Source organism: Ailuropoda melanoleuca, chromosome 4 (assembly GCF_002007445.2).
Source record: "Ailuropoda melanoleuca isolate Jingjing chromosome 4, ASM200744v2, whole genome shotgun sequence".
In the NCBI taxonomy this organism is placed as follows: domain Eukaryota; kingdom Metazoa; phylum Chordata; class Mammalia; order Carnivora; family Ursidae; genus Ailuropoda; species Ailuropoda melanoleuca.
In genome coordinates, this window is record NC_048221.1 from 15,625,653 (window position 1) to 15,642,909 (window position 17,257).

Consider the following 17,257-nt stretch of genomic DNA (forward strand, 5'->3'; position numbering starts at 1 on the left):
GATGGCTCATTGGCAGGTTCTGGAGGAAGGCAGGGACGGAGTCAGAGCCCCAAGGCGAGGGTTGGGCTGTATTCCTTCTGGGACACAGCAGAGGCCTCTGCCAAGGTAAAAAGCTCTAAGTAGAGACAAATGAAGGGATCCGGAAGCTACCAAGAACAAGGACTCATGAGGACTTGGGCTGAAGGAACGAGGGAAGCAGGGAGGGCAAGACTTGGACGCCAGCCCAGGGGGATGGGAGGCACTGGCTTCAGGTGCAGGTTTCAGGATAGGTTGAGTTAGAAATCCTGGGGGCCCTCCAGGTGGCAGTGTTAGGAGAAGCTGCCTTGAACCCAGCAGAGCATCTACGTAGAGATCCACCGTCACAAGCAGTGGACACCATGGGCTGGACAGATGGCTCCAGACAGAACCCTGAGGTGCACAGGCAGCAAAGGAGCCCCAAGGAGGAGAAGGTGTGCCGGGAAAGGCAGAGCCAGGGCAGAGAAGAGACCTCTGGGAGGAAGAGGAAGTGTCAGCAACGTTGAGCGCTGCGGAGATATGAAGCAAGGTAAGAGCGGAAAAAACATCCAGTGACCCCATGATGCAATCAGAAAAGCAAGATAACTTCACGGCCCTCGCCTGTAGCTTCCCGCAGCGACTCACGGCCAAGGACACAGAATTGTACTTCTTCCNTTTTCCCCCCCCCCCCCGCCCAGAAAAGCACGACTTTTGTACCCAAGTTCTGGACTCTCTGGAGGGGGGACAGGACCAGCCTCTGGGGTTTGAAGGTCCTGGTTAGCTGGTTAGGGGCCCTTTCCAGTCACCCTTTCCAGAGGGGGCAGCTGAGTCCTTTGGGACAGGCAGGGGACGTGAGGGCAGAGATGGGAGCCCCAGGGCCTGCAAGGGAATGGCTGCAGAACCTCTGGGGAGCTCAGGGACTGTCCCTGGTGGGGCCCTGGGCCGGGAGGAAGCTGAGCCTTCAGTGTCCAACAGCTGGGCTCACAGCGGCCGAGGCCCTAGGTGGTGCCATCACGGCCCCCAGGGCAAACCCTGCCCTGTCATGAGGGAATATTGTTAAGATGAGACTGCGACTTGGTTTATTGTTCTTTTCACACTATTTTAAATGTGGTTACTATCAGACAGGGGACTGTCCAACCCACCCGACCCCATGGAAACAAGAGTGTGGCCACTTAGGCGGGGAAGAAGAAAGAGGAAAGAAAAAAAAAAAGAAAAAGCTGAAGAATGGGGCCCGAGGGGGGTCCAGTTCCTCTTCGACTCTGTTCTTCACCCTCTGACGCCAACGGGTGAGTAACCAGCAGAGCGGTCACGTGGAGTGAGCGAGCGGTTTGCCCCTTATTGTGCATGTTGACTCATCCGGTGTGCACGAGTGCCCACAATGGGGCTTCTAGTCTTATGACATGGGGGTTCTAGAAATTTCGGTTGCCATTTCTTGTTATGCAGGAAATTTGTAGGAAACCCAGCCCAGGCCATGGGTGCTGTCTGTCCAGATGGGGTCTGTCCAGATGTCCTCTGCAGGGCCAGTGCACCCATCCTTTCAGCTGCTGGGGACGGGGACCACCTCAGCCACTGGGACCTACCTTCCCAGGGCTCTACCCTCTCCCAGGGCATGACCGAGGGCTGTGTCTGGCCAAGGGGGGGTTGCGAGGGCCCGGCCCCCTTCCCTCCATGCGGAACAGTGCGAATGGCCATCCCAGGCCCAGAGCTCCTCGAGGGGTCAGCAGGGGGCTTTGGCAGTCTCCTCAACTGGGGTCTGCTTCTCCCTCTGTCCAGTCCTGCCTCACCCACTCGCTGTCGGGGGTGCCTCCCGGAAGCCCTCCCCAGCCAGGCCTCTGCCTGCAGCTGTCCCCCTGAGCTCTGGACTCCCAGGAATTAGATCAAAAATAGTCTGGTTCCTGGTTTCAACCTCCTCTTCCACAGAAACTCACATGCCGATAAGTAATAAAACGTCTCCCCCCGAGGTCTGTTTCCCTTGTCTTGCCCCATCTCTGAGATACAGGTGGATGGCCCCTCAAGGACCTAAAGAAGACGTTAGGAGGAGAAGGGAGGAAAGAAGAGGCCGTGCCCCCCCCCTCACCTGGCTAACTCCCACTCGGGCTTTTTGCTTAGACGACCCCTCCCATGGGACACCATCCCTGATCCCTCTGGACGGAGCCAGGTGTCCTTGCCCGCGCAAGGCTCCCCTAGCTCCCGTGGGCTTCCCCCAGAACAGCACCAGACTCCCCAGATTACAATCAGTTATGTACCTGCCTGGTTCCCTTTAGAACGTCAACGCCATGAGGGCAGAACCCAGGTCTATTTGCTCACCGTTTTCTCCCGGGCCTGGCAAAGTTCCTGGAACTCGGGACGTGTGTCCTGCAGAGTCTTGGCAGAAACAAAATGGCACATTCAAGTAAGGCAACTGAGGAAGGCTGGTAAGAGGATTCCTCCCGAGATTTAGACAGGGTGTAGGGAAACCTCAGGGCGTCATGCAGTGCTTGGTACAGGAGAGGACAGGCCGCCATTCCCGCTGCTCGGAAGAAGGGGTAATGGAGGGGGAGCTGCCACAAAGTCAGGACACACCAGCCCCACCAGGAAGGAGCCAGGGCGCTAAGCCCCTTGACCTCAGTCTCTAACCTCCTGCCCAAAGTCCCCATTGCTTCAGAGGGCAGAGGCTCTGCTGTTAAGGAGATGAGCCTCCTGGGACACAAAGCAGGCTGGAAGGGGATGGAGAGTGGATACAGAAGGGCAAACGGGGAGTTTACGAGACAGCAGACACTAAACGCCTGTGCAATGAATAACACTTTCCAACAGCTATGCCCTGAATATTCACTCAATTACTTATTATTTTGATCCCTGGCTGATGTAAACTAATCAAAAAGCACCCACCCTAAAAGGCCGTTGAGCGTAACTCCAGCACGGAGCAGACGGCCAGGCCTCCGGCCATGTGTGACGGGGAGCTGGTGCCCCGAGGTCCCCCCAGAAAGCTAGCCCCTGGGGAAGAAACACACCCACAGGCGGGGACAATACGGAAGCTTATCTGGCTTTGCCTCCACTCCAAGTGGTAGGCACAAAACCCGAGGCTCGTGCAAATAGCAAGTTCGATTTTATACTACCCTCAAAACGGGAGACCCCGAAACTAAATTCAGCTCAGGCCATGGATGCCCCTCGTGGTCCTGGTGGAAACAAGTGCAAAACTCCTCTGGAGGGGAGGGATCCCACCTCGGGCCACAAAAAGGGGCTGCAGGACCAGTAAGTCCCAGTAAATGTGAACTCACAAGCACGCCACAAAACACACGAGGAAATGCGTCACCAAGGGTAACGGTGGGCAGGCCTCCCAAACCATAGGACTAGAACCCTGAAAGTCTTGGTTAAATCATTAGTTGATTCAAAGTATTTTGGGGGGCTCCTGGGTGGCTCAGATGGTTAAGTGTCTGCCTTTGGCTCAGGTCATGATCCCAGGGTCCTGGGGTCGAGCCCCATGTCTGGCTCCCTGCTCCGTGGGGAGCCTGCTTCTCCCTCTCCTTCTCCCTCTGCCCCTTGCCCTGCTCATGCTCTCTGTCTAATAAATAAATAAGGTCTTTAAAAAAGACAAACAAACAAACAAACAAAAAACTATTTCTACAAGGAATCAAAATCCTAAAAACAAACATACAAACAAAAAAGCAACTAACAATATTACTACCAGAAGTTACTCAGTGTGTACAAGGGTATATTTGACTTTTGTCGCGTTTGTCCTACTGCCCTCACTCAGCACATTGTCTCAGAATATGAGAAGTCCAAGAAACCCTTCTGGAATAGGCAGGCCTTTACTCACTAGGCATTTCTCCTTTCCTTTCCTAGGGGTACATACTTCCCTTCCACCCACTTGTCTCCTAACAGGCGAGTATTCGGATAATTCTCAGGATTTACTGATTTTTCCCTCTTTCTGTGTCTGTAATGGGATTAGACTCAGACATCGCTGTAATGCACCGCATTTCAAGGTTTGGGAACAAGATTGTACCCTATTTCATGTTCAGTTGCTACTGACAAATTTTTAGAATTGTTGTTGAAGCCATTTTCTAAGGTACCAGAGGAGGGCTTGGTGGTGGATCCTGCTTCCCTCTGCCATCTTTCCTGGAGAGCCCATACTCATGTTTTTTATATCTCATAAGGATTTCAAAACCCTTAAGCACGGCTTCAGCTTGGAAAGCGCCAGAGGTGGTGGTGTTGATGTGTGGTCGGCTTGATTGGGAATAGGGGCATGTTGGACGCTTCCTGCTCACGGGCTCTTCACAGAGCAGTTGATGACATTTCAGCACAGAAGGGTGTTGGTGACCCTGGGGAGGCCAATCTCAGCGGAATGATGAGGACTGATGCCAGGCTGGCGGGGACTGAGTAGAGAATGAACGAGGACAAAGTAGGAAGAGTGGTGTGTTTGGACAACGAATGGAGGCTGCCTGGGAAGAGGGAGAGTATGTAGTTAGAGCAACGTGTGGGGTTCAGGATGAGTTTGTGGTCTTTATTTAAAGGAGAGACCAGAGCATTTCAATATTGCCAAGAATGCAGTCGCGGTTGGAACTGATCCTCGGAAACAGTTGCTGGTGGTCAGACAGAATGCGGTCCTGAGGGGAGAAGGAGAAATGAGCCTTTGCTCTCCAAGAAGCAGCTCTGTCTATGGAGGAGGATGAAGGAATGGAGATGCCATGATGACATTTAAAGCCGGGGGCCAGGGAGTGGAGGGAGTCCTGAGCAGGAGATGAGGTCACCTCCTGAGCAGGAGATGAGGTCACCTCCTGAACGGAAGTGTGGGTGGTGGTGGTGGTGGGAGTTTGAAGGCACTAGAAAAGTGTTAAGGGTCTTGAAATAGCTGGTGGAAAACAGGAGAAGGTGACGATTTAGGCCACTCAGAAGAGTGATTGGGGAAACGAGAAAAATCTCTGGAAGCTAGCTGAGCCTGGAGACCACAAATTAGTGATGGGTCTTCTCTTTGTGGCTAAGTGGTTTTAACCAGCTATCCTCAGAAACACATATTCAGAGAAAAATTGGAAGGGAGGAGCAGGTAGACAGGTCGATCTCAGGCTGGGGCTTCAAGGGAAAGCAGGATATTGACCAGAGAGTGGCTAAGTGATAGACCTGGGTCTCAGCGAGATGGGAAGGATGTGACCACCCAAAGAGCTCACAGGGAGAGGTGGAGGACTGGAGGAGAGACAACAACCAATGGTAGGAAGTGAACGGAGGAAGAGGGGTCACAGGTGTGGCAGCTGTCATCAGGAAAGTGAGCGATTTCCTTGTACGGGTTCAGTGGTAGATCAGTGTTAACAGACCTGAGTAAAATTGAATTAATGAGTCCATGAGAGTTATGACTTGGGTGCTGGATGGGGATCAACTTGGGCAGGTAAGTCCCCAGGGACATGGAGGAAACTGAGGTGAACAGAAGCCTGTTATCCATGGTACACAGGCTAAAATAAAAGAAGGGACCATTAGGCCAGCGGTGGAGCAGAAAGTGGTAGGGTCAGAGAGCTGGGGACCCAAGGGTCTCCTACATATCTGGAAGCAATGGTCAGCAAGTGGCACTGGGGCCAGGGATGTCACCTCCTGACCCCCAAGTCTGAGGTAGGTGTGAGAGGGAAGGAATATCCTCGAGGGACAAGAGATGCTAAGAATGTTCTGGAATGTGTGAAGGACGTCAGGAGGAGCGTCCATCCTGGAGTTCAGATTTCAGAGGGCACAGAGGAAGAGCATGGGGAGAGAGGAAACATTGAGAAGTGAGCCGAGGGCAGAGTAAGCACAAAGGAGAATGGTGATGAGAACCAAGACAAGGTACATGACCTGAGGAGTTGAGCGGGATGGGGGCATGATGGCAGTACCTGGTCTCCTGTGTTCCGGAAAGTTCCACCTGGGCAGGCCACAGGTAGATGGTGGACAAGACAGTCAGAGAGGGATGGAGTGCTACAAAGTGTATCATTCTCCAGCAAGCAAAGGGCTCAAGACTCTAGAAACAGATGCCTCCCTTCCAAGGTTGTGTTGGCTCAGCTCCTTCAAGACGGGATGTGGCATAGAGGAAGTGTATTAGAGGAAATGTCTCTGAGAGATTGCAAGGGAGCTGGGAGAAGCTGGGAAAGCTACCAGAACACAAAGCAGAACTGACCCCAAACGAAGGAGAGAGAGGGAGCGAGGCTGGGGGAAAGCACTAGCCAAAATCGCCATCAAAGGAGCCCACCTCCCTGAACTGGGCCTGTCCCGGTGTTCCTAAGAGGGTCACTGGCTGATGCAGCCCCTGGCAGGCATGGCCTTGGCACAAATGCGAGAATGTGTTTCACGGTGTGGCAGCTGGGACCCTCGGTCACTGTGATCCCTTCAGAGATGTGGAGGTCCATCCCCATTTTCACACCAAGACACGGTAACACACATATGTCGAAGGCAACGCTTCTCAAATTATGTTCTGCAGAGCCCTTGGCCCATAAATATCTGTTTGAGACTTTAAAAGGGGGTTCCATGATCAAACGACTTTGGGAAACACTGCAGACCCTCTCTTCCTCATGGAGGATCACCATGCTTATTAGCGTAGTAAGAGTTCTGAGAAGTCCTGCAGTAAAGAAACTGGCTTAAATTTTTTAGTTTTTCAAACTTACATGGGCAAAGTCACCCCCACCCCAATTTCTCTTTTACACTTTTTTAGCACACTGCAGAATAAATGGAAAGTGCACTGAGAGACGCTTTTTTAGATATACTTAACAATTTTTCGAAAAGCTGTGTTCAGGACTGATTCTCAATACAATCACATTTTGCAAGGATTATTCCCCCCTTTGCTGCCCTCCCAGGAAGGCCAGCTACTGGGAGGACCAAGCCCCGAGGTGGGGTGTTAGTCATTAGGCAGCTGGTAGGAGAAAATGTAGGGGCAGGACAGACAGCCTCAGAATCCTGAAAATTGTAACATGTGGGTATTTGCCCTTTTAATCTACTAACTGCCAAGTAACTAATCTGGCAGAAAGCAATCATCTGAAAGCATTTTTTGCACATTTTCCGTTAAGAAGCAGTGCTATTTAAAATCATAATAGCTGTTATTTGTGACTATCACAATTAGAGATGATTTTTTCTGTACTTTCCAATTTTTCTGTCATGTAATATCTTCAAATAAAAATTAGATTGATAGATTGATAGATAACCTGAGGGCACTGATATTTGAAGAAGCCATTTTAAGGGATAGATTAAATTATTGTACTTCTAAAATTTTGAATACCCATTTCTCAATATCAGGTTAGATCCCTGAGAAATTCAGCATGTTAGCAATTCATCATCCAGAGATGCTCAAAACTCTTCACTGAACTGAATTCAGGGTTGGATATCTGCCCATCAACATCCAGTCAAGAGACAGAATCACACCAGTAGTCTGAACAAAGAACATTTACTATGAAGAATTACTAATTAGTAACAGGGGACTAATTACAGGGTCAGCAGAGGTAGGGAGCTGTTTCTAGGCTAAGGCAGAGCCCCCAGAAGGAATACATTTGGACAGTGACTTCCCTCCCCAGGTTGAGCTTCAGACCTTGTTGGAGACGGTGTGACTACAGCCCACTGGACTGTGTGCTTTCCAATCTCCGTGGAATAAGAACTTAGTAAAACAAGAAAAAAAAATGAGATCGTGAGCATTAATTATTGGGCCTAATCACGTGCTATTCCTGTGCACACCTGTCTCCAAGCCTCCTCTGACCATCTCACGAAAAGTACGAATCCCCGAACCATCCCGGGCCTTCCTACCCTCCTTCCTCCTTTGCTTTTCTCTACAGAACACCCCCTGACTGCCCTACAGCTCACGTACTTATTCTGCTTTTGTCTGTAGAACATAAGCTCCATGACATTCAGGATGTCTGCCTATGTTGTTCACCCAGAACAGGGCCAGGCACCTGCTAGGCCCTCTGTAAATAGAGGTGAATAGCTGAATAGATGAACCGAATGAATGAATGATCTCTGTGTATGGGAGAGTAAGAGTTACAGCTTCTAAGTTTCTTGGACTGAAATTGGGGTTGACTTATAGGATAAGAAAGAGCTCAGACCCTCGAAGGTAAGGTTTGTAAGCCAGGCGCAGAAGCCGCAGGACGCAGTAAGGTTTCACAAACCGTGAAGACCCTAGTATGGTTCCAGAGAGTAGAATGGTCATAAAACTTTCCTCCTGCCTCCACTTCAGACCTCCAAACCATTCCTTCCTACCATTTAGAAGTTTCTAGAAACCCAAGGCCTTGGAGCCCTAATACACAGTATAGCAATTATAGGCAACAAAACTGTACTATAAACATCAAACTTGCTGGCAGGATGCATCTTAATTGTTCCCACCACTAGAAGAAACGATAGTTACGTGACAGGACAGAGGCGTTAGCCAACCTCCCGGCGGTAATCCTGTTGCAGTATAAACGTATCAAATCAATACACTGTATACCTTAAACTTACACAATGGTGTATGTCAGTTATATCTCAATTTAAAATAAAAGGGGGAAGAACCCCATGGCCTGAGGCTGGATAAGCAGAATGTTGGGAATCCAGCCAAAATAAAATAATACTGAAAGTGAAGGCCATTAATATCAGGAAGTTAGGGGTGGTCCCAAATTTCCAGTGTTTTTCCTGGGAAACTTCAAATTTCACACCATTCTGTGACATACGTGAGGTCCTGCCTGCTGCTGTTTGCCTCCGTTTAACCGTGTAGTGTACGTGTGTACGTCCATGGGGCTCTCCATGTCTCCGAGTTGACTTGACTCTCACTCCCTTGCCCAGCACGGACCAGGGAGCATCTGGCAATAAGGCAGGAGCCTTACTGAGTCACCATCACTTACTCAAGGTCCTGGGGAGGAGGGGTGGGGCTGGCGTGGCTCCAAAGAAGCCCAGTCGAGGTGGGTAGAGCCCAGGCAGGCCGGCCACGGAGGGTCCCAGGGCTGTGCCGCCTCCCGTGGGCGGTGACCCCCCCCCTCACTCACAGGAGCCCTTGCAGGGGCGGGAGGCGGGCAAGTCCTTGCCGGGAAGCTCACATCACCCAGGTTTCCAATGACACCAACCCCTCCGTGTGAAGGACCAACGTCATCTTTGAGTTAAATTTAACGCTCAACCACATACTTGTCTGGGCCATTTTATGTTTGTTTTTGCCTTTCTTTTAATAGTGTGTTTCTATTTCCGTCTTCACAGGTCCCCGCTCTGAGCTGAGAGCTACCTTAAACATATCTCTGGCCTTCATGAACAGGACGCCCTCTAACCAACCCCGTGAGTGCTGAACCACTGCGCGGGGGGATGGCCCCAAATTAGGTCAGTCACAGGTCCAGAGAGAGGATCCGGGAGAAGTTCATATGGACTTACAGCTGTTCGGTGTTCCTCTTCTCCCTTCTTCCTTCTTCCAAGCCACCCCCTGCCCCGTCCTGCCCCTCACCACCCACTGCTTCCTCCCCCAGCTCTGAAATCTGGACTCCTCCCGCTTCCTTTCTCTCCAGCCTCAGACCTCCCCGCTCCCCACCGCAGTCCCCGGCTTGTAGGTTCCCCCTCAGGCTCTGTAGCCCAGACTTGACGCCCCCCTCAAACCTCCGTGGAATTTTCTGGGATCTTCTGGGAGCAGGCTCAGTGCCTCACGGCTTGCTTAACTCCTGGCTTTGCTTACTATGTTTTCTGGTCCTAAGCATCTCTGCACCAGCCCCCTTCCCAAGTGACACCACTCTGCGGCTTCCTTTGTCTCCAGATCCTCTCTTGGGATGTCCTCCAGCGAGAGCCAGAGCTCATGCCACTCACTGGGGCTCTCCCCGAGCCTTCTAGATGCCCTACGGATGCAGGGAGTGGGCTTCTGCGGATATGCGAGGGAGCACCAGGCCCTGGGGTCTGCACTCAGAGCAACCACAGGACACTTTCCCCTCCACCACTGCCTGTGACCTGCTCAGAAGTGCCCTGCTGTCACCCCACCTTGTATCACTGGGGAGCAGTGGCAACTCAGTTCCCTTATCTGGGGCAGCCAGGAGGACGCCTGTCTAAAGGCCAGGGGGAAACCAAAGGCGGGGTCCAGGGGAACCGGGGAAAAGAAAACAACTTCCTGGTTTCTCTCAGAGGCTTGAGAAACCCTGCAGGGGTCCGGAGGAGCTTTCAAGTTGCTTTCTTTGGGTTAGTCCCTGACCCAGACGGAGACCAGTGACTTGTGGTTGTAGAGCTCCCCAGGGGTAAACAGTGGCTTTTCTTGCCCCTAAAGGTCAGGACCGGCTGCTCAGAAGAAAGCCGGTCTCTCAGCTGCCCCAGGCCATTCCCACAGCAGCTCGGATGGTGGGTCGGGAGGCCGTGCCGTTCCCCGCTGGAACTCTGTCAAGTGGTAAGTCATCTATGTATTTAACCAGTGACATCCATGTTGATGCTTGGGGTGGTTTCGCTTTTGCAAACCTTCATTTCTATCCTTCGAGAGAAGAGCTCAGCCAGCCTGTCACAGGAAGCTCTCTCACAGGGTGAGCAGACTTTTTGGACACGTAGAAATTAGGACCCATGCCGACTTCATGCCACTAAACCACAGTGTTTGGCTCTCTTTGATGGTGTGTTGTCTTAAATATTATCTTCAGATAGGCAAATCTTGTTTCCACCAGGGAAATTTCAGGTCTGCGAAGAAGTGTAATGCTTCCTTTTATGTCCCCGGTGGTATTAGAGCGTTACCAAGTACACGAAGGCTTGATGAGAAGGCCAATGAATGTAGCCGCTCTCAGCAGGTGGGGATGGGTTAGAGAAATGTTCATTTTCAATCTTCTGAGCTGTAGACCTACTCTGGGTAAAATGAAACACCAGAAAAGGGACAGGATGGCTTCCCGGACACTAATCCAATTTTTTCCCCCTCCAGGACCACCCAGCTGTATGAAGGACAATAATCTCTCCCGACTCCACAGGACGGCCTGAGGATGGATAATTACACGTCAGCCCCAGAGGATGACTATGACGTCCTCATAGAGGACGACCTGAATAGCGGCGAGCTAGAACTATGCGACCACTATGACACCAAGATCCTGGAGGCTCGGGTGGTACCGCAGCTCTCCACCACCGTGTTCCTGGTTGGTCTCCTGGGCAGTCTCTTGGTTATGCTTATCCTGGTGAAACACAAAGGCCTCAAGCACACGGAAAATATCTATCTCCTAAACTTGGCAATTTCGAATTTGTGTTTCTTGCTGGCCCTGCCATTCTGGGCCTACACTGCGACACACGGGGGAGTTCTCGACACCCCCTTCTGCAAAATTCTGGTGGTACTGTACTCCATAGGCCTGTACAGCGAGGCATTTTTCAACGTCCTCCTGACCGTACAGAGGTACCTGGTGTTTTTCTCCGTGAGCGTTCCCTTGATCACCAGGACGACGCGCTGGGGCATCATCTCAAGTGGTCTGGCATGGGTCCTCGCCACTCTGGTCATTGTGCCCGAATCCGTGTTTGACAAAGCTCGGATGGAAAGCCAGACATATAGATGCTTCTTTAGCAGACCTCACTTTCTGCTGGTGGAGGAGAGAAACTGGAAGCATTTTCTGACCTTAAAGATGAACATTTTGGGACTTCTTTTTCCACTGTGCGTTTTTGTCTTTTGCTACGTGCGAATGAGTAGAATACGAAGGTCCGGGGAGAGGAGGTCTGGCCTTTCTAAGCTTGTTTTTGCCATAATGGCTGTTTTCCTTCTGATGTGGGGACCCTACAATATTGCACTTTTCCTGTCCACCTTCAAAGAATATTTCTCCCTGCATGACTGCAAGAACAACTACCACCTGGACAGGAGTGTTCAGATCCTGAGAATTGTCGCGGCCACCCACTGCTGCGTCAACCCCCTCCTACACGTGTTCCTCGACCCCACATTCAGAAGACCCCTCCGCCGCCTTTGCTGTGGGTGTGATGACAGTCCGCCTCAGTCCAGTGAGGAATCTACACGAGATGCCTCCAGGGAAGGACTTGACCTTTCCACCAAAGTGTAAACTAGCTTCCGTCAAAGGCGGGACAAATAAACATTGAGTTTTGTATCGTTGTATTATTTTGCAGATTTTTTTTACACATTTGAATATAAAACGGGATACGGAAAAAAAAGTGGGGAGGTGAACAAGCACTTTCCAAGCGCCGAATTTGTCTCAGGTGTTGTGCTAGGCTCTTCGCAAACCTGAGCCCCTTTGTGCTCAATACTTGACGATGGGTGTGGATGGAATGTGTCTCATTTTGCTAAGGAGGAAACTGAGGCATGGAAATTTGTCCAGGCTCACACAGCTGGAAAGTGGCAGGGCCGGGACCCAAACGTGAATACCATTCACTCCAGAGCTTACATTTTGTCCAGCATGCCAAACTTGCAAAAATTGGGCAAGGAAACACACAAAATAAATACGCGTACCCTTAAAACCAGTCAGACCACATTCCAAATTAAAAGCAACCTATTCATATAGAAATAATTGTTCAGGCACATTTTCTTGCAGGTAATTGAAAGAACTAGCTGGAAACTATGGATAAAAAGGTAAAAGTGACTTGCTCTGTGAAATTTGCTAGGTCTTCTTGGCTACTTGCTACACGAATAGTCTGCATGAAATAACTCCAGGCAAGAATATTTTCGAAGGAATCGAGAAAACACTCATTCAGTACAATCTGAAGTGGAATCCGCTAAGATGTGTTGTAATTGATGGGGGTTAAAATACATGTGGAGCAGGAAAAACCTTAGTTGGGCAAATCTACAAAATGTGTGGAAAATGGGTAAGTCAACGGTTATCTGTTAGTGGTACTTTGTGGAAAATAGTGGAATTTATGATGTGCATTAAACTGGTATTGTCGGGGTGCCTGGGTGGCTCAGTCGGTTGAGCATCTGACTCTTGGTTTCAGCTCAGGTCGTGATCTCAGGATTGTGAGATAGAGTCGGCTTGGGATTCCCTCTCTCCTCTCCCTCTGACACTCCCACTCATGCTCACTCGTTTTCTCTCTCTCTTTCACTCTGTCTTTCTCTCTCAAAAAAATAAATAAATAAATATTAAAAAAAACATGTTTTCTGAACTTAGCAGTGTCTTTCAGACCTCAGTGCAAGGACAAAAGACATTTCCATATTTTAAAATCCGCTTGTTCAACTGGAGAGCTTTCATCGTACCTTCAGTTGGAGGTGCTGTGTAATCTAACGGCACGCCATGCTAGAAGGTATACATGAAGTGAAGAATCTATTAATAGAGTTCTATAAATATCTTCCAAGTGATAAACATGCGCAAGTAATATCTTACGCTTCCAGAGTAGTATCAGTGCTTGGAGCACAAAAAGACATTTTCAAAGATGAAGGATGTAAAATTTCTCCACAGATCAGCTTTAAGGAATGGCCTTTTGCAATCAACTTTAATAATAGGGAATACCAGTTTTGAACCTCAACTAAACAGAAGTTACCCTTCCCCAACTTCCTCTCTTCTCATTAGTAGACCTGGATCATACAAAAGAAATTGTACTCCAGTTATGAATTGGTCCTGGGCTTCCACCTTGCCTTCTCCATTCCGTATTTCTGTCCTCCTCTTTTCTTTCATGGTACCTCTAGGTCCCCCAAAATATCAACACATTTACTCATTTTCTCAATCACACACACACACAACAGTGCCCAGCGTTGCTACAACCATACTACTCAGAGTCACGGGTAGACAGGGATAAGGATGTAAGGGAAGGTACCCAAACCAGTCCTAAAGATGTAGCCTGGAGGAGGGGAGACGAAGCTTTCGTGGGCCAGGGAGCATGATCAATGTTACAAGATTCAGCAGAGGTCTCCCTGGAGGGTATCTGAGCTCAGACATGAGTGATTCCCCCATAGGAATCCTGCCCCTGCTCCGTCTTCTGTTTCTGTGGGGCCTGGGCAGCTGTGCAGGAGGAGTCCTGCCTTCGCACCCTAATGAGGGACACACTGGTCCTGAAGTCCAGCCTATGTTGCTGAGCACCGTGCTCCCAGGCAGGGAGCTGTACACACCCTGGGAAAGGGGTACCTTCCCTGGTCTTCACAAGGAGGCCCTGTATGGGCTGGCAGGGCTGTCGTCTGACTGCTCCCTGGCCAGGCACCATGAAATGCTCTAATATATTTTCCCTGTGCCATTGCCCTGTCCCCTGTCCTGTGTGCAGGCATGGGAATCCTTCTGCCACCAGGACAAACAGGAAAGGGGGTTGTCTCCCTCTGGGACCAAACTCAGGGGCAGATCAAGGAGCAAGGCACAGACAGCTGCAAGCCAGTGCAGGCCTGGCAAAGCCTTGCCAGAGGGTAGAGAGGCAGAGAAGAAGACACAGGGTGGAAACCATGCAGAATGCAAGGCCACGGGCTTTCCCTTGAAGCCTGTGAGGAGTTAGGGGTTGGAGGAAGTGAAAGCAGGGACACCAAACCGAAGCCACCCTCCATTCAGCGTGAAAAGAATGTGGGTACCAAGGGTCACGTGGCAGCCCAGGGCTTGTGCTACATGGGATGCACCCCGAGAGGGAGGAGAAACGAGCAACCGAGCAGTTATGGGACTGTAATGTGCAGATTTCCCACTTCCACAAGAATTCATGAGTGTGAAGCTCTGAGACGGTTTACCGTGGGTACAGTTTCGGGCTTTGTGTGTCCCCAAAGATATGAGACACACAGAAGGAGGGATGTTGCTCTTGGCCAAGACAAAGTCCACACGTTGGTTCCTTCTCGTGACTGGAAGCTTTGACTGCCATCTCAGCCAAGCTGAAGCGAAGGCAGTGTCGGGCTGTTTCTTCTCTTCCTCTATCTGTCCCTGCCTTACCCCCGATTCTCCATAGCCTCTAACTTTCTGGGGTGACACTTTCCTCTAAAACTCAAATAGCAGGCCGAGGTACCAATCTCCTGCTCTGCAGAGGGCTCAAGGTCCCACTCAGAATTCCCACGGGTTCCCGGGGCCTCACCTTCTTCTGACCACCTGTCACCCACACCCTCCTGCTCCCTCATTACTGATCTTCACCACCTTTCCTTTCCAGAAGCTGCGATCGCCTCCCCATGCGCTTTCCCCACGGGCAGACACGGTCCTGGTGGGTGATGGCCAGGACGCGTCCATCCTCAATAGGTATTAGGAGTCAGTGATACACCACCCTGGCCAGCAGGGGCAGGACTTGTCTCCATGATGACATTTTGTCTTTAGAACCGGAGTGGCTGTGTCCTCTCCGAGCAGATCTACCATCTCCACACCTTTCCTCACCCGTGCTCAACTCTAAGTTCCCCCGTTCACCGAGGAGAGTGAGTCAGCTCGACTGATTTGGCTCCAAGCTCTCACTCTTAGGGTAGAGGGCTCGCTTTTCTCAACCCCAGTGAGAAATCACCTAAGATGATTTCCTGACATACCCTCTGCTTCTACCCTAAAATTAAGACTCAGTGTCACCCATTTATTTCACTCTAGCTCAAACACTAGAAATGACCTGCTTTGGGCCATGGTGTTCACCGCACAGCAGGACTGTCACCTCGGTTGGAAGGAGCAGGTGGGTCACCACACCCACAACTATAGCACAGACGGTGATTTGCTTACATTCTCTACATTCCATGGCCGTGAGCCTGATGTACAGATATTCCTGTGCGTGCTGTTGACAACACTGAATTTCAGAAAAGAGAGACGTACCAGAGCCTTAGGGTCGAAAGGAGTGAAGGTACTGCCTCAGATCCAGAAGTGAAATCGTGTCGTGCCAAAATATTCATGGCTCCTTCCCACTGGGCCGCCCCCTGTGGGACATCATATGCCCGCCTCGTTGATGTCGTGGCCGCCTGACTTACTCTGGGCAATGAAATGATGGGAATGACAAGGCCGCTGTCCTACAGAAGCTCTAGAAGTGATGGTGAGGTGCCTCCACCTCCCTTCCAGCCCGGGTCTCAGAACAAAGCCATGAGCAGGAGAGCCACTGGTGGAAAGACATGGGTGTGAGACAGAAACAAGCGTTTGTTGTGTAAGCCGCTAGGATTTCGATAGAACTTAGCATGAGCTGATGGATGCAGTGATGTTCAATTTTCAAATTTAATTTCAGCCAGAAAGGGGATTTCCCTGGTGGGGCTTTAATTTCTCCTCATATCCTATGTACAGAAGAAGGTTCATACTGTTCAAATGTTATGCTTTACGGGGCTGGTATTGTAACAAATACAGCAACAGCATCAGATGTTGCTCGCTGAAGAAGCTTCTCGGGCTAGTGAAGACAGACTGCGTATCTGGGCCAATAAATCATAGTAACAAAAAAGTGAGATTTCATCCTAAGCTTAGGGACCCTAATTCACGTCCTTCCCTGGTAGATTTCAGAGCCTGGCGCAGGCAGCGGCAAAGCTACCTACCCATTAGTGGTGGTCAACACTGGCCACCCTTGTCTGGCGTCTGCCTTCGAAGGGGCTGTCTTCACCTGGTTGGCACGGGTTTACCTGTTGGGTCCAATGAGCCAATGGAAAAACTGAAAGCCGGAAAATGATCCCTTGCCAGGGAAGAGGTAGCAATCCGAGAGAGCTGGTACCTGGCCCCCCCGAGCCCCAGTTTCTGGAAGAAAGTCTGCATTAGTAGCTGAGACCCTGCCATTTGGTTCTCTTGTGGGTCAGAAGCAAAACTTTGGAGAAGAAAACCATGGGGGGGACACACTTAAGGGACAAAGCATTGGCCCTCCACAAGGCAGAGGAAGGAAGGCCAGAGAGACGGATTAATGGTATGGAAGCTGAAGGAACAGGGTTCTAGAAGGACCGTGTGGGCCACGGGGTCAGGAGGGGCCACAGGCTCGGGGAAGGAGATCTGGAAACCCTGCGAAGCTTGGCGGTTTGGGAGGGCATGGGTGGTCTCTTCCAGAACCACTCAGGAGAGAGAATAGGTTAGAACCCAGTCACAGTGAGGTGCGGAAAGAACAAGAGAGTGGCCTGACCGCCTGCTCGGCTTGCAGAAGGAAGAGAGGGCAGCCCGCCTGGACCGTGCTCTCGTGAGCTGGGCCAAGGAAAGTGGGGGAAAAACGAGTGAGGGGAGGTTAGCTGGAGGTGGGGGGACAATAAGGCCAGTCAGAAGGCCAAGGGACAGAAGGTTGTCACCTCTCCCTATGACGCCTGTATTATTTGCACATTCGTTATACCTGATGCAATTTATTTAAAACACCAAATACTCAAAAATCTTTGTGATATCCGGTTTCTTTCACCAATGCCTTGATTCCTCCTCCCTATTCCTTCCCCCTGCCCTAGAAACCCACGCGTACACAAGCACACACGCAAACCGTGAACAACCAGCCAGAGGCCCTTGGGGAAACTAGCTGCTGGGCCTATCCTTTGCTTCCAGAAACTGCGGAAGGAAGTGTCCAGCTGTGCGGACACTTGATCAGACACGGGATTTCAGCATAA

General features: G+C 50.7%; 1 protein-coding gene and 1 long non-coding RNA gene across 7 annotated transcripts; one reads left to right on the forward strand and one right to left on the reverse strand.

Moving 5' to 3' along the window:
• The first annotated feature begins 335 nt into the window (after positions 1–335).
• CCRL2 (C-C motif chemokine receptor like 2) lies at positions 336–11,956 on the forward strand. 5 transcript variants are annotated; one of them, XM_011222821.3, is made up of 5 exons: positions 336–544; positions 1,116–1,280; positions 9,127–9,201; positions 10,166–10,282; positions 10,796–11,956. In XM_011222821.3, the coding sequence occupies exon 5, from the start codon at positions 10,854–10,856 to the stop codon at positions 11,901–11,903; it is 1,050 nt and encodes a 349-aa protein (XP_011221123.1). In that variant the 5' UTR covers positions 336–544; positions 1,116–1,280; positions 9,127–9,201; positions 10,166–10,282; positions 10,796–10,853; the 3' UTR covers positions 11,904–11,956. The 5 variants fall into 5 exon arrangements, with proteins under 5 accessions (XP_011221123.1, XP_019653438.1, XP_011221128.1 ...); XM_019797879.2 differs by lacking the exons at positions 336–544; positions 1,116–1,280 and adding an exon at positions 8,822–8,837; XM_011222826.3 differs by lacking the exons at positions 336–544; positions 1,116–1,280 and adding an exon at positions 8,855–9,031.
• Positions 1,287–9,340, reverse strand: LOC117801889. Of its 2 annotated transcripts, none has more exons than XR_004624678.1 (3): positions 9,295–9,340; positions 2,302–2,358; positions 1,287–1,535 (listed from the first exon to the last, which is right to left on the reverse strand). It is a non-coding gene; the product is annotated as an uncharacterized LOC117801889 (long non-coding RNA). The 2 variants fall into 2 exon arrangements; XR_004624677.1 differs by having other exon boundaries at positions 1,287–1,538; positions 9,295–9,325.
• Positions 11,957–17,257: the final 5,301 nt, after the last annotated feature.